A 16009-nucleotide genomic window follows, 5' to 3' on the forward strand; every position below is an offset into this window, starting at 1 on the left:
GCTGAGCCCCTTTCTTCTGGTATCTGGGTGGGGATGACTGCTTTTCCAGGCTGGTCAAAACAAGTCTGAGTAGGCTTTGGGCTGGGCTAGCCTGGATAGAGGAAGGACAGTTGAGTGGTACTTACAGGCTTTGGAAACATGGGTTAAAGCTTCTTGTAATGTTCGGAACCAGGTGGCAAGCTCTGGCTGCACCACTAGCCAGAAGTCCAGAGGAAGCAAACTTCAAAAATTGTACTGTATTATTCAATGCTAAGGAGAAATGAGCTATTAAGACATGAAAAGACATGGAGGAACCTTAAGTGCATATTACTAAGTGAAAGAAGCCAAACTAAAAAGTCCAATTATATGATAATCTGGAAAAGGCAAAACAATAAAGATAATAAAAGGATTAGTGGTTGCCAGGGGCTATGAGGGAGGGAAGGATGAATAGTCAGAACACAGAGGAGCCTTAGGGCAGTGAAACTGTTCTGTATGATACTGTAATGGTGGGTATATGTTTGTCAAAACCCATAGAATGTACAACACCGTCAGTGAACCCTAACGTGAACTATGGACTTTGGGTGATGATGTGTCAGTGTAGGTTCATCATTGGTAACAAACATCCCACTCTGGTGCAGGATATTGATGGTGGGGAGATTGCATTTGTGTGAAGACAGGGACTCTTATGGGAACTCTCTGTTCTTTTCATTCAATTTTGCTATGAAGCTAAAACTGCTCTAAAAAATAAAATCTGTTAAAAATTGTACAGGCAATAGTATGCAGGTATAAATATTAGTGTCGAAGAATTTTTTTCTGGAATCTCATGTTCTAAAGATGGAGCAGCTGTGAATATATGAAATGAGGAAGTGAAAGAGCTATTTTATTTGTTTTTTCCCAAACAACTGTTTAACTGTTCACAGAGTGTAGGGATTTTTGCCTGGGAAGATAGGGGGTGAAACACAGGCTGAGTGAGCCCCTCTTCGTGCCCGGTCAGCAATAGTAGAAATGCCCTAGGGGTTATTGGGATGAATCTGAAGCTTTGTCCTTGCTAGTGGAGTCTCCCTGTGAGGTGAACAAAACACATCCCCTAAACCCAGCTTCCCCCAAGGCTAATGTTGACAGCTCAGCAGTGCACTGCCTTCCCTGTTCTCATTTTCTGTCAAGTCCTAAAGCCTTACAGGACATCCTGATCCTAATCCCCAAACCTGTGAGCCCCATGAGGGAGTCATATTCAGTCTCTATGCTCTAAATAGCTGTTTCTCAATCTAAGAAATGGGATGAGCAATAGGTTCAAAATTCATCACTTGTTCATCAGCAGTGTTGATCCCTTTAATATCCCAGCTAACCCTTGGTAGATGGGATTTCATGTTTTCAAATGTGAATTTGTACACACCTTTGACAACTTTAAAATTTTTATTTTTTTCTTATAATGAAAATAATATACATTTATTGTGGAAATACTGCAAAGGAAAAAGAAGCAAAACATCTGCAATTCTACTGCTTCAGAGATAACACTGTTAACAGCTGGGTGTGTATCCTGTTGATAACCTGTGCACACACATAAATACATATCTAAATGTGTTTTTCTACAAAAAAAATACCGAATACTCTTTTTTGGTAACCTGATTTTTTAACATTTATTAAAATTGGATGAACATCATTCCATGTGTTACCAAAGATTCTTATTCAATATTTTATCTACGCAAATTTTTGTATGTATTTTCCACAATTTCCTATTCTTTAACAATTAGTATTCATTTTTCAACCTTCCCTCTTCTTTTAAAAACAATTTATTTTCCTTTTTATTATTTCTTCAACTTTCCCTCTTCTTTAAGCTGCTTTAGTGAATGTCCTTTTGACTAAAATTTAAGAAATAGAATAGCTGGGTCCAAAGCTGGTTGCTATTTTAAGGCTGTTGATTATTGTTGCCAAATTATTCCACCAAACTGTACACATTTACACTGGTACTTTGCTAGTACTAGGTGTTCCCCTGCCCCTAATGAACGCTTGCTAATTTGAAAGTCCCCAAATGGGATTCCATTTTATGAACTTTTCTTTGACTGAGGTGAGATTGAACATTTTTTCAGATGTTTTTGACTTAATATTTTTCTCTTGAAAATTGCTCATTTGTGCCTATCCACCCAGTTATCTATTGGGGTTCCTCTTTTTCTGATTAACTTATAAAAACATCTTAAATATAAAGTCTATTAGTCCTGTCATATATAGTGTCAGCATTTCTCACATCCATTTTCACTCTGTTTATAGTGGGGTTTTAGGAAACCATTTGATGCCTTTGTATTTTCTGCATTTCCTGTTCAATTTATCTGTCACGGATACAGCATTATAGTTCATTTGCCTTAAAGTTATTAAAAGGAGAGTTGTTTCCCCAAAGCCCCCTCTAAAGCACATTATGAGAATTCAGTGGAATCATGTGTGTGTAATTGCAAGTCATCAGTGTCTCTATCCCCACCTCAAACAGCAGTAAAGAGCACAGTGAATTTTTTTTTTTTTTTTTTTTTTTTTTTTTGCAGTATGCGGCCTCTCACTGTTGGAGCACAGTGAATTTTACTTGATCATTGGCCCCTTATGAGTCTGGGCAATGTTTAACTTGTAGGTGAGAATATCCAAGCCAGTTCACAATTTACTATGTGGTTGGCGACAACAGATTGAGGTGGGTTCGTGTGGGTTTTTTTTTTTTTTTTTTTGATTCTGCTAAAATAACTTTATGTCTCTCTCCCCTAAATTATGACATCTTATCAGATGTCAGACTTATCATCTAATGGGTCTATCTCTAGGTAATGTAATCCAGCTGGAGATTCAAGGTATGCAAAGCCTATGTTTTAAAACAAAAAGGTATTTCTCTCCAGCCAATAAATAAAAGTGATTTTTTTCAGCTGTAAAAGGACAAAGGATTTTGAAATTATCCCACTGGGCAGGGCTTCCTAGACTTGTTTTTTTGCACTAGGCCATGGAGCCAACCCAGCATCTTGCAAATTTCTTCCATTTTTGTAGCAGTGTGCAGAGTTCCTTGGATGGGACTAGAGTCACTCCATGCTGTGATGATTAAAAGCCCAGGGTCTTCTCAGGCTAGAGACAGCCACAACCAGACATCTAAAAGTGTCATCAGCAGACCATTGACCAGTGTATGGAGGAGCCAGACTTTATCATTTCTCCTTTTAAGTATCTTCACTGTCCTCTCAAGGTTGTATGTTTTCCTTTTTGAGGAAAAACATTTAACATTTTAACACTGCAAATGTACCAAGAAGTATAAATGGTCCATAGCTTTGGTGAGAAGTTCTCAAAGTTGCCTAACTTAACTAAGGTATTGTTTCAGTCCATTTTCAAAGTTTAAACAGCTCTGTGTCATTGGGTCTTCCTTTCTGAGTTTCTATGTTTCATAGCCCTGAAACCCAAGTACTGTTGTCCATTCTTATTGCTCTATTGCAAGAAGAAATGATCCAACCCCTGGTCCCAGTCTCCTGGTCTTAAGACATTGCCGTAGCTAGAGTCAGAGGATAAAATTAAATGAATGACTGAGAACAGTTTGCCTCAAAGTACGTACTGAGGAATCAGCACCAGGTTGGTACTTTATGTGAATTACCAATAAGATCAACAACAAGACAACCACTTGTGATATCCCAGTCATTGATCTAAATACCTGGGCATATTTAGTTACTTCATCATGATAGTAACCCATGAGGTAGGGGCTATTATTTCCCTATGTTACAGATGAGGACAACAAGTCACGCAAAGGTCAGTGGCTGAGCCAGAATTTGAATGTGAACAATCTGACTCCAGAGCCTATCCACTGAGTGTGATTAAATTCATATGTCAGCCCAACAAGATGGGTGATGGTGTCCCCATTATACAGATGCGAAGCTGAGACTCAGAAAGGTTAACAACTTTGCGATAACTTCTCACATTCCAGGGAAGTAGAAGAGTTTAGTTTTAAACCCTAATTCCAAAGCCTTCCCCATGCTTCTTCCATTATATCACCTTTCTTACACTACAACACATTCCTTTGTATTCAGGACAGAGCTTACAGTTGGCCAATAGACAGATGCTTAAATGAGCCTCCAACATATTCCTCTGGGTTCTTTTTGCACAGGAAGCTACCTGTTTAGCCTGCACACTTTATCGTGTAAATGCCACAATATGAGCTGCCTCTCTTTCTATGTAAATAGCTAGAGGAATAAGCTTCCCAGTTCCTTCCTGCCTCAGGGACTTTGTGCTTTGTCCCCAGATCTCTGCATGGCTGACTCCTTCTTCTCAGGTATCCGCTCACATATCATCACTTCAGTGGGGCTGACCCTGACTACCTGTATTCGTTTCCTAATGCTGCTATAACAGATTACCAAGAACTGGGTGGCTTAAAACAACAGAAATTAACTTTCTTCTAGTTGTGGAGGCCAGAAGTTTAAACTGAAGGTGTTGGCAGAGCCCTGTTTCCTCTGAAGTCTTTAGGGGAGAATCCTTCCTTGTCTCTTTCAATTTCTGGCATCTCTCTGCCTTCCTTGGCTTGTGGCAGCATAATTCTGATCTCCACTTCTGTCTTCACATAACCTGCTCCTTTGGATTTCTCCTCTCTGTGTCTTCTCTTCTCCGAATACTTGTCATTGGATTTTGGGCCCACCTGGATAATCCAGACTGATTTCACCCCAACATCCTTAACTTAATTATATCTTCAGGACTGTTTCCCCAGATAAGGTCACACTTACAGGTTCTGGGTGGCCATATCTTCGGCGGGTGGAGTGGGGTTGGGGAGTACCATTCAACCCCACTCTAGGTAAGCTGTGCTGCTCTAGTAAAGAAGTCTTTGCTGATATCATACTCTGTGACATTATCACCCAGTTTAATTTTTTTCATAGCTCTTGTCCTTATTTGACACATGTTGTTCTTTCATCTACTTTTCTGTTGCCTCCCCGCCTACTTGAATTCAAACTTGATGAATAAAGAGCTATCTTGTTCACTGCCATATCCCTAGTACCTAGACCGGTGCTTGCTGTACTGTCAGGATCACCAAATATTTAGTGAATGAACGATACCATTAGTCAAATGTGATGTCAACTTGGCTCTTGGATACTTTCAACAACTTCCAGGATTTTATTTTACTTTTTGAAATTGTTTTATGTTATTTGAATTTCGGTTGCATATTTTTAGAAATGCAAGTTTATTATGGGACATGTTTTTAACACAATAGATAAATATATCCTACCATTTCAGTGTAACACTCAAGTGCTAACTGGTCTTCATAGTTCATTTAGCTTTAACTTTTCCCCCATGAACAAATCTTCAGCAGACTATTCCTTTCTCCCATAGGCTCTGATCACCTCCGGGAGAAAGATGGCCTCTGGGCTGTCTTGGTCTGGCTCTCCATTATCGCTGCCCGGAAGCAGAGTGTGGAGGAAATTGTCCGAGATCACTGGGCCAAATTTGGCCGCCACTACTACTGCAGGTGAGAAGGGCAAGGGTCTCCGTATGGACCCTGGGAAACTGCTCTTAGAGAAAGTTTTTTTTTTTAAAGTGGGCTAGAACCTTAGGGGGGAGGCATCTTTCAGGAAGATCTGAGGAGCACAGACGCTAGAGCCAGATAACCCTGAGAGGTGGTAGGAGTGGTATCAAGAGTACCCCTCCCCTGGTGACACCCCTCTGTCATCTTTTCATCCTGTCTGTACGGTGGGCGACCATCCGCAGACGGAATCTGCACTGCAGAACCTTGAAAGGTCCTTTGGTGGCCATGAAAGTTGCACAGTCAGACCGGGGGCTTTCCTTGTTGGCTTTCCACCCATAATTATCAAGGAAAGGGAGGCAAAGACAGAAGCTCCCACTAATGGTCCAAACCGTGACCAAGATGCCTGAGCTGGCATCCTCTGAAGGGACCACATGGCTCAGGAGCCCCAGATTTTGCTCAAGTCTTGTCCGCATGAAAGGAGTTACAGAAAAAAGAAATATTACCCTGGGAAGGAGGGAGGGGAAAGGTCAGTGGCAAAGAGCTTAGGGTTGGGGGTTTCTACTGCTTTCCTGTTGTTGAAGCAAGTGATGGGGGCAGAGTCTTCTGGCTGTGTGGCTGCCTGCTAGATATGCTAGTACCAAGCCATGGTTTAGGGGGAGCAGTGGTCGGAAAGGATGTTAACTGCGGAGAATGTGGGACTAGGGCAGGGGATCCTTGGGTAGTCTCAGCGGCTCTCTGTGTATTAAAAACAGAGATGGTGCCTCATTTGCTTTGCTTATGAATAGTTAACTACTTTGGATGTTTGGTTGCGTTTCAAGAGCTTAAGGGACAGAAAGAAAGCTTTAGACTTCCCTTATAAGGTGATTGTTTCTTCTCTTAAGAGGTCATTTACTTAGATAAATACCAGAGAATAAGGAAGCCTGTGATAGTTTTCAGTAAAATCAAAGAGACTGCAGTGCTCTGGGAAATGTAGACAGCGCCATCATATTCTTGATTCCTGTTCAGTTAGGAAGACTGAGGATGTGACAGCCAGGAAATCACCTCAAATTATTCATTGTGTTATAAAATAAGGACTCTCGAGGCAGGTGGGAACTTGTTTTATTCACTAGTATTTCTAACAATTGCCAAAAATCCTGATTCTTGTGGGCTTTTTTGGCATACCAAAGGGACCAGTTGGCACAGCAAATCCTTTTATTGCCTGAAACTGCTCCAAAACATCCAACCTGACAAAATATATTATGACTGCCAACCTCTGGCTTAATGAGACCGCTTTGAGTCAGGGATGTGTTCCTCATTATTTGTGGAATGATTATCTAGCTTTCTTCCAGCATTTTGAAGACATGGTATTATATGATAAGTGTATTTATAATCTAGTTCATTTTTTTTATGGCCAAGAGGTTATATGACAATTACTTTTTTCATAACAAATACCATATTAGAGAATATAATGCAGTGGATATATAAATTCTTGTAGGACTTTGAGTTATGTTTCAGATTTCTGTACAAGGAGATCACAGAGGTAAAGAAAAAGGGAGGAGGGAAAAGGTAGAATGAACATAAACATTTCCTTCAGCCTCTGGGAAAGGTAGGTTAAAAGTGCTTGTGAAAGAAAATGATTTCTAGCCTGATTGTTTTCTTGGTGGGGAGGAGATAGTTAAACAGTTTTGGTTTAACTAATAGTGAGCCTGAAGTTGTACCTGAGAACCCAGATGATTTTCCTTGTATGAGTGGACGCCAGAAGGAATTCTCCATTTTGAAATTTCTTTCCTCAAAAGTGTGTTGGTGGTGGTGATGGTCAGAGGGCGTTTTTTGGGGTAGCGAGGGGAAGGTAGTACTAGAATCGGCATGTGTCTTCATAGATGAGCATTTGGGCAGCTGGTCTGATGATCTCAGCCATAGACTGGATGTGACCTGTCACATTAGTGTATTTTCTCAACTTCTAAATCTCTTTCAGTGCCTCTCTCTCCTGCTACACCCTCTTATCCCAACCTCCTGCCCCTTTCTGCTTGGCTGGGTTTTACCTTCCCAAAAAGTTATCTTTTTTTTGCGTTACGCGGGCCTCTCACTGTTGTGGCCTCTCCAGTTGTGGAGCACAGGCTCCGGACGCGCAGGCTCAGCAGCCATGGCTCACGGGCCCAGCAGCTCCGCGGCATGTGGGATCTTCCCGGACTGGGACACGAACCCGCGTCCCCTGCATCGGCAGGCAGACTCTTAACCACTGCGCCACCAGGGAAGCCCCCCAAAAGTTATCTTTAAAGAGAATCTAGGATTAGAACACATACACTACTGAGAAGGAATGTTCTGAGAGAGTTCCCTTTTGTTTTGTTTCTGAGGCTGGGAGGACATACCTTGTGTAAGAGAGAACAGAAGAGAGGGGGGATGAAGGGTGCAGGGGACCTATTGTTAGCCATGGTATCATTCCTTTTGGCTAATACCCTGTTGTCTGCTGAAGTCACAAAAGATCTTGGGTGGAAAAAAGTAGTAACAACTATTCAGATCTTCCTTCTTTAGTTCACTCTGAGAACTCACCTTCTTTCCTGTTTACAGAGATCCCACCACAGCTGCTTGAGCACAGCTGCCCCACCTAGGGCTTCCTTATTAAACAGAGCCCCCTGCGTGTGCCATAAGGACTTGGTCAAAACCATCTGACATCGGGAAAGACCCTACAGTTTCCTTATGGTAGTGACTAAGAATAAAAGTAATTAATAGTTTTAAGCACTGGTGTCGGGCATTGTGCCAACTACTTGGTATGCGTTATCATATTTAAACTCCACGACAACAAATGAGATAAGGGTTATTTTTAGTCTTTTTTTTTTTTTTCCCTAATCACCTCCCAGCCCCATTGTTATATTTGATGTTCTTGGCTAGGGGGACCCTCTTTTTAATGGAACAATTGTGATATTTCTTCCAAGTTTCCAAGAGAGTTTTATGGTACATTGAATTCCCTTCCTCCTTCTCTCTTCCCCTGCCTTGATTCCTCTCTCTCCTTCCTTTCTTCCTTCACTTCCTCCCATCTTTCATTCCATTACTTACAAAAAACACTACTTGTCAGAAGCAACAGAGAACAAAACAGGTAAGAGCTCTGCCCTCCTGGAGCTTACAGTACTCAAGGGCAAAGACAAGAAATAAGGAAACAAATATTTAAACAAAGTAAATATAGATTGGGATAACTACCAACAGAAGAAATAAAGGATGATAAGAGGTGGGGAGAGATAGAGGGAAGCTGCCTTAGATGACTGGTCAGAGAAGGTCACCTTCTAGAGGTAACAGTAAATTTGAAAGCTGAAGGAAGGGAATGTGTCAGCTATTTGAGTGGCCTGGGGAAGATTGTACCAGGGAAAGGAAACAGATAGCAAGAGCAAAGGCCTAACGAAGGGAAAGGGCAAAGTGTGTCTGAGGACTGGAGAGGAGGGGGCCCATGTGGCTGGAGCATATTGAACAAGAGTGAGAGTGGGACAAAGTCAAATCAAGGATGTGGGCAGGTCAGATCCCACAGTGCCTCATAGGCTGTGGTTAGGGTTTTGACTCTTGCTCTCAACATGACAGGCATTTTTGGAGGGATTTAAAGGAAAGGATTGGCACGATTTGATGTTTACAAGATGATGCTGGCTGCTGTGTGAGGAATGAATGGAGGTCTGGCAGGGGGAAGAGGGGAGACCAGCTGCAGATGCTTCTCTGTGCTATTCTTCCATGTTTCTTCCATGTTCTTCCAAGTGCTGTTCTTCTTTAAACAAAACCAATGATTAAATGACCTTGAGAGGCCCACCCACGTGCTGGTTCTCTGATTAGATTTGTGTTTATCCTGTGTCCTTTTCCTCCCTCACCAGGTTTGATTATGAGGGGTTAGAGACCAAGACGACCTATTACATCATGAGGGACCTGGAGGCCTTGGTCACAGACAAGTCCTTCATCGGCCAGCAGTTTGCTGTGGGGAGCCATGTCTACAGTGTGGCGAAGACAGACAGCTTTGAATATGTGGACCCCGTGGATGGCACTGTGACCAAGAAACAGGTACTTGCTATGAAATCGCCAGAACAGGTTATCAAGCAGAGGAGGGGTGGTGTGCGGTGGGGATGCAGAATATCCTACAACTGGAGAGATCTTCAGCGATGCTCTACTCTGAGCCCTTCATTTTACAGATGAGAGCCCTGTGGCCAGGAGAGAGGAAAGCCCTCGGTGAAGGTTACCTACCTACTTAATGGCAGAGAGTGGATTAGAATACAGGGTCCTGGCTCTCTGTCCAGTATTCTTTCCGCTTGGTAACTGATGGGCCAACACCACAAATAGATTTAGACCCAACATTTCTTTCTGAAATGTTTGCAGCCTGCAGTCCCTCTATATAGTGGCCATGACTGGTGACAGATTCAGAAAGGTTTCCAAGAGCAAGGGATCCCTTTCCTTGGGACCCCTAGGTACAGGGATGTTTCACCTTTTATTACCTTATGTCATTAACTTATGTCAATGATAGGAGCGTAGCCAGATGGGTTTGTTACTCCTGGTAGGGGAAGAAACAATTGGAAATTTTGCCCCAGAAACCCAAAAGCAAGATTTATGGTTGAGCATTATATTAAATGCAAGATGAGTGGCAAAATCAACCACAACTTTTATTATGATCTCATCTCTGTGAATTGTATAAGACATGTTGAAAGCTATTACCATTATTTTTCTTCTCGATTTTGTTTATTTATTGGCTATGGCAATGTTGGCCACTCTGGGAGCACATTTTAAAATTTATAGTCTAAATAAGACACTCTGAGTAATGTTAAGAGAAATTCCATTCTAAAATCCCCAAATTCTTATCTTCTTATACATGCTTCACCAAGTACAGACAACAAAATAAATCAGAAACTAGGCTTTAGAAGACTAGATGTAACGGTAGATATTGCTATTTTTATTTTGACTAGTGTTTCATACATAGTCCTTGCCCTAGGGTCCCCTGACTTGCCGATGTTCCAAAGCCCAGTACCCTCCTGTTACTCTTGCGATATTCTCCCTCTGGTCTGCTTAGTTTTGTAGTGATCTTTCATCTCTATCAAAATGTCAGTCTTTCATTCTAGAAGGCCTTCCATGGCTGGACAAATTCCTTACAGTCTTACTTTGGAAAGGTGTAGGGTAGTGGAGAAAATAGTGGTTAAGAAGTTTGAAGACCCAGAATTGAATCCTATCCCTGCCACTTATTAGCTGGGAAGGTTGTTGGATTTCTTTGAGCCACAGTTTCTTCCTCATCTGTGAAACATCTATCTCACAGAGTTGTTTTAGAAATAGAATGAAATAGAATATATAAAAACTCCTAGCTTTTATGCAAGGCTTTGTAGTTGTGATTTGTTTTGCACAAGGATGCTTTCTTGTAGACTGGATTGAATTCTCTCCAAAATAGTACCAGTGAATCCCTGGAGATGTGAAGCCAGCACACAGCACATGTGCATCTTTGAGCCTCCATGTCTCAGATAATCTATTCCAGTTTGGTACCATATTTTCAGTTCTGTTTCACACAGGGTCCTCAGAACAAACTTCCCTAATCCAAGACTTATTTTGTTGTTGTTAGTGTAGAATTTAAGAGTCATAAAATACATGCTTTCTAAAGTATCCCTGAGAGGTTTTTTGTTCCCTGATGAGGAAGGCTTGAAAACTATTCCTTGAAGGGAATGTCTAGTCATTGGTAGGTTCTGGACCATATCAACTCATGCAGAGCTTGTTTGTTGAGCTCATTTGTTTTGCCGTTAAGTCTACTAATACTCTACCTTGTTTCTTCTTCAATGCATTCAGCATTTGGGTGCTTTTTTTTTCTTGGCTTTTCTTCAATCATTCACACCAGGCTAATTCCTCAACTGGATCTCAAGTTTGGACTTTGATTTATTCTGTGTTCCTCCCCTTCAACCCTGAATATTGGTTTCTATTTTTACTCTGGAATTTATTGATATTTTCCCCATACTTTTTCATCTGTCCTCAAAGCTGACCATAAATAGATAAGTGCTACCAGGACCTGCTCTTGGGAGTTTCTCAAGTAACAAAGGAAGGGTAGTTGTTCATCTTCCTGGATTCCAGGACCCAAGTGATACCTTCATTAGCTGGTGGCCCTGAGTCACACTAGAGATTCTTGCTGGTCTGGGTTTGGCTCAGTGAGGGTTTTGGGAGATCAGTTAACACTCAGTGGCATCCCTATTGTCAGCAAGCCACAGATGGTTCTTTCACCACAGTTGGTCCTGTTGGAACCGAGGGGAAATTCCTCCACAGGTGTGGCCATTGCTAAACGTTCACCACTGAAGACCATGTTTCAGCACTCGTGGGATGTCAGTATCATCAGCATTCACCTCCGGGCACAGTTGAGTCTGGGGCATAGTTTATGCAACGTTGTTGCAAAATAAACTATCCATTCCTAAAAGACATATTTGAATTTAAATAAACTAGTATTATTTTTAAATAGTCATAAAGTGCTTTGGTTTATTCATTCAATAGGTATTTCTTGAGAGCCTATCAAATGCATAATATTGGTTTTTTACATGGTGCAGTTTTTTAATATAAATATATAACTGCTCTATTGAGATATAATTCACATAACATACGGTTCACCTATTTAAAGTGTACCATTCAATGGTTTGTAGTACATAGAGAAAGTTGTGCAATTGTTACCACAATCAATTTTAACACATTTTTTTATCAAGCTCCCCCCAAATAAACCATCTACTCTTTAGCTATCATCTCCCTTCTAACCCCTGGGAACCAATGATCTACTTTCTGTCTCTATAGGTCTTCCTATTCTGGACATTTCACATAAGTGGAATCATATAATATGTGGTCCGTTATGACTGGCTGCTTTCACCTAGCACAATGTCTTCAGGGTATATCCGTGCTACACCATATATCACTACTTCATTCATTTTTATTGCCAAATAATAATTCCACTGTGTAGATAAACTACACTTTGTTTATCCACTCAGTTGATGGACATGTGAGATGTTTCTCCTTTTTTTTTTTTTTTTTTTTTTTTGCGGTATGCGGGCCTCTCACTGCTGTGGCCTCTCCCGTTGCGGAGCACAGGCTCCGGACGCACAGGCTCAGCGGCCATGGCTCATGGGCTTAGTTGCTCCGCGGCATGTGGGATCTTCCCGGACCAGGGCACGAACCCGTGTCTCCTGCATCGGCAGGCGGATTCTCAACCACTGCGCCACCAGGGAAGCCCTCTACTTTTTTACTGATATGAATAATGCTGCTGTGAATATTCATGTAAGTTTTTGTGTAGACGTAGGTTTTCAATTCTCTTGGGTACATACCTAGGGGTGGAATTACTGGATCAAATGGTTAACTCTATGTTTAAACCTTAAAGCTGCCAGATAGTCTCCAAACACACTTGTACTATTTTATACTCCTACTGGCGGGTTCCAATTTCTGCACACTTTCACCAACCCTTGTTATTATGTTTTTTCAATTATAGAATTATAGAATCCCACTGTAATTTAAAAATAGTCTACTATATTATGGGTTATTTCAAAAGTAAGATACAAGGAGGCTTAACCTCCACAAGGAGAAACAGAAGTATGCTTCACCTAGCAAAACTGAAAGGAAACATAATAATGTACCATCTCTGTTTGCTGTCGGAAGCTGATTGCTATGGTTTCTCCAGTGTTCTGTCATGTTGGAGTCAGACAGACATAGGTTTGAAGGCTGACTTTGTCACTGCCTAGATTTGTGACTTTAGGCATGTTACTTAACTTCTTTGAACCTCAACACAGTGAAGGGGAGGGGGAGGGCATGCTGATAATTACCATATAGGGTTATGGAGAAGGTTTTAGGAGAAAGACTTACAAAGCCCCCAGGCACAGTAGCTAGTACTCATTTGATGCTCAAGAAATATCAGTTCCTTCCCCCTTATCAGAATCCTTAACTTGACTGCATATCAGTCTGAGGAAAAGGCGTGAGTGGTATTTTAGTGTATAGTCTGAAAGTCAGATTGTCTTGGATTTGAGCTTCAGCTGTGCCACCTCCTGGCTGGGTGATTTTAGGCAAGTTACTCAACCTCCCTGTGACTTTGTCTCCTGTCTGTGGAAATAGGAATAGTAATTGTGGCTAACTCATACGGCCATTGGGAGACTTCAATCAGATAATGTATATAAAGTCCTAGTACCTAATAAACATTAATAACTGGTTAACTAAAATAAGTTAGGTTAAAAGAGCATCCTTGGGAAAGAAAGATTTTGGCATTTAATGAACCATAAATGATAAGCAAAGCAGGGGGGAAGAGCACACAACAACTTTGCAGGGTGTCACACAAAGATACAGGAAGGCCCCGTCAGTTTCTGAGCTATCTGTGAATTGATTCAAACTCAATTTCTCTGCCTCCCCCCACAGCCCCCCACCCTCCATCACACATACATTTTGCTTCAGAAAGAAAAAGGTTTTTTAAGGCAGCTCTGTCCCCTTTTTGTCCTTGATTTGAGGTCAGAGTCAGGAAATAGACGGGGCGTGGGGGGGGGCGTGGGGGGGGAGCTTTTTTACATGTATCTCTAGAGATAAAGAAGAAATGCTTCTCCATCCAAAATGAAATGAAAATTCTGTTCTGGTGATAAGCCATCCCTCCCACCCGCACCCACCATCTACTCCACTCCTATGGAAATGGTCAGCAAAATCTATCCTGCCTGTGAGATCCTGTGGAGGTCATTCAAAGAGCAAGAAGGAACTCCCTGAAGTACTCATCCCCTGATGTGAATTCCCAGGGACCTCACTGGCCTCACTGTGGCCTGTCAGGTCTCATGGAATTTACCATGGCTGCCTCCAAGTGTCTGATATTTTTGTGACCTTGGGTGCCAGGAGAAAAGTTGATGTGTGCCTTCCATTAAACAGAGCCCAAGAGAGGCTCTGATTTAGAAATAGCAATTGAGAGGCGTGGTTCAACAATTGCAGCTCGTCCTTCTGTGGTCCCCATGAGGATATGTCACTTGTTATTTTCTGGTAAAATCTAGTCACATGAATGAATGATGATGGTTTCTTCAAATACGAGTGGGAAAAATAGCCAGTAGCTACTGTGAGAGTAGGGGAGCAGTTGGATCAAACTGCTGAGTAATTTAAGAGGTTCTTGATTTATGCCTTACAAAGAGATGGGAGAGATGAGGAAAGGTTAGACAGCTCCTAAGGCATGAAGGGTGGCCCCATCTTTCCTCAAGGATGGATTCATTGTGCAAATATCAAGATCTTCCATGGTGCTTGGTGCGCTCTCTCTTCCCTCAGCTATCACTTTCCCCGGGAACATTATCGATTCCCAGATCATCTGTTAGTGTTGTCCTCCCCATCTTATCCTTCTAGCCCTGACTATGAGACTCTCCTGGCTTTGGGAGAAGGGATGCTCCAGTGCTGGTGCTGTGAAAGAAAGACAACTTCACAAATGGTACCAGCACTGAGTGATGGTGTATTGCCACCAGGGTGGGCATCAGTCCAGAACTATGACCTGTATTTTGAAAATTAGCTTTGAAATGAGAAACCTTGATACTTCAGGAGCAATATTTAACCAAACAAGTCTCTCTTTATGTCTCATCCAAGTCCTTTATTTCTATTTAATAAGATCAAAAATCATTAAATTCTATGAGTGCTGAAGTCATTTGCAAGTAAAAGCCTTCAGCTGATATTAAAAAAAAAACTGATGTAAATAAATGCATACCAGTTAGCTGATGTGGAAAACCAAATCCAATTTGATTATGTCAGACTAACTTTGAGCTTATTAATACCTCTTCAAGTTATGCAGGCTGTGTGGAAACATTTTGATGTTGTCCTTAACCTGGAAAAAAGAACCATTTGAAATTAGTTCAGAGAAAAAGCACACTTTGAAGACTGATTCTGAAGTCCATTTGCTTTTAGTGTTGTTATTTTAATATACAAGAAGGTGTCTGTACTTCTTAATTTTGGTATTTAGAAATAATAAAGAAAGTGAATTGGCAATCTTGAAATCACATTTCAGTCTGACATGTGGCGCTTCAATACATACTGTGGTGTTGCCAACTCCTGGTCAACAGATATAGAGAAGTTTACTGAGGCCTCGTCTCTGGTGGCCTCACATGAAGGCAACTGAATAGTCTTAGCTGGAAAATCTGGGGCCCCAGAGGAGCTCTCTACTCAGAGTTAACTGGTCATCCTTTAACTTCAAGCTTCAACTTTTATTACATTCCAATCAATGAACCAACTGAGAGACTGTCATATTAACAATCCTTGTCCTGTAATATGCCATTTGCTAGAGTGTGCTTTGGGCATCTAGAAGTAGAATTTAAGAAATCACTTCAGTCAGACTGGTTATCCCACCTACGGAATTTAGCTAAATCTGAATGTTAGTACCTATTAACAGTTCTCCTGTGTTGAGTAACAGAAATGTTTAGGGAGTGAGGTGTAATCATTAAATGTATACCGTGATCAAACTGGGTTAAAAAATCCTTTTTACGTTGCAAGTTGTGATGTCTAAAAAAATTTCCCTTAATAAATACACCTTCCTTTCCCACCTTAGTACAACATGGTGAAGGTAGTAGAAGTTTGATTTATTCATGTCTGCATCCATTTAATGACTATTTTCCAAACACCTACCACATGCAGTCAGCTTCC

The 16009-nt window shown here is 41.4% G+C and overlaps 1 protein-coding gene across 1 annotated transcript in view; it reads left to right on the forward strand.

The window, feature by feature from the left end:
- Window positions 1-16009, forward strand: part of PGM5 (phosphoglucomutase 5) — a 187696-nt gene that overhangs the window by 126982 nt on the left and 44705 nt on the right. The window contains exons 8-9 of the mRNA XM_059072728.2: window positions 5299-5434; window positions 9259-9442. Of these exons, the coding sequence (XP_058928711.1) occupies window positions 5299-5434; window positions 9259-9442 (320 nt within the window). The remainder of the gene's footprint in view (window positions 1-5298; window positions 5435-9258; window positions 9443-16009) is intronic.

The sequence above is a fragment of the Kogia breviceps genome, chromosome 8 (genome assembly GCF_026419965.1).
Source record: "Kogia breviceps isolate mKogBre1 chromosome 8, mKogBre1 haplotype 1, whole genome shotgun sequence".
NCBI lineage: Eukaryota > Metazoa > Chordata > Mammalia > Artiodactyla > Physeteridae > Kogia > Kogia breviceps.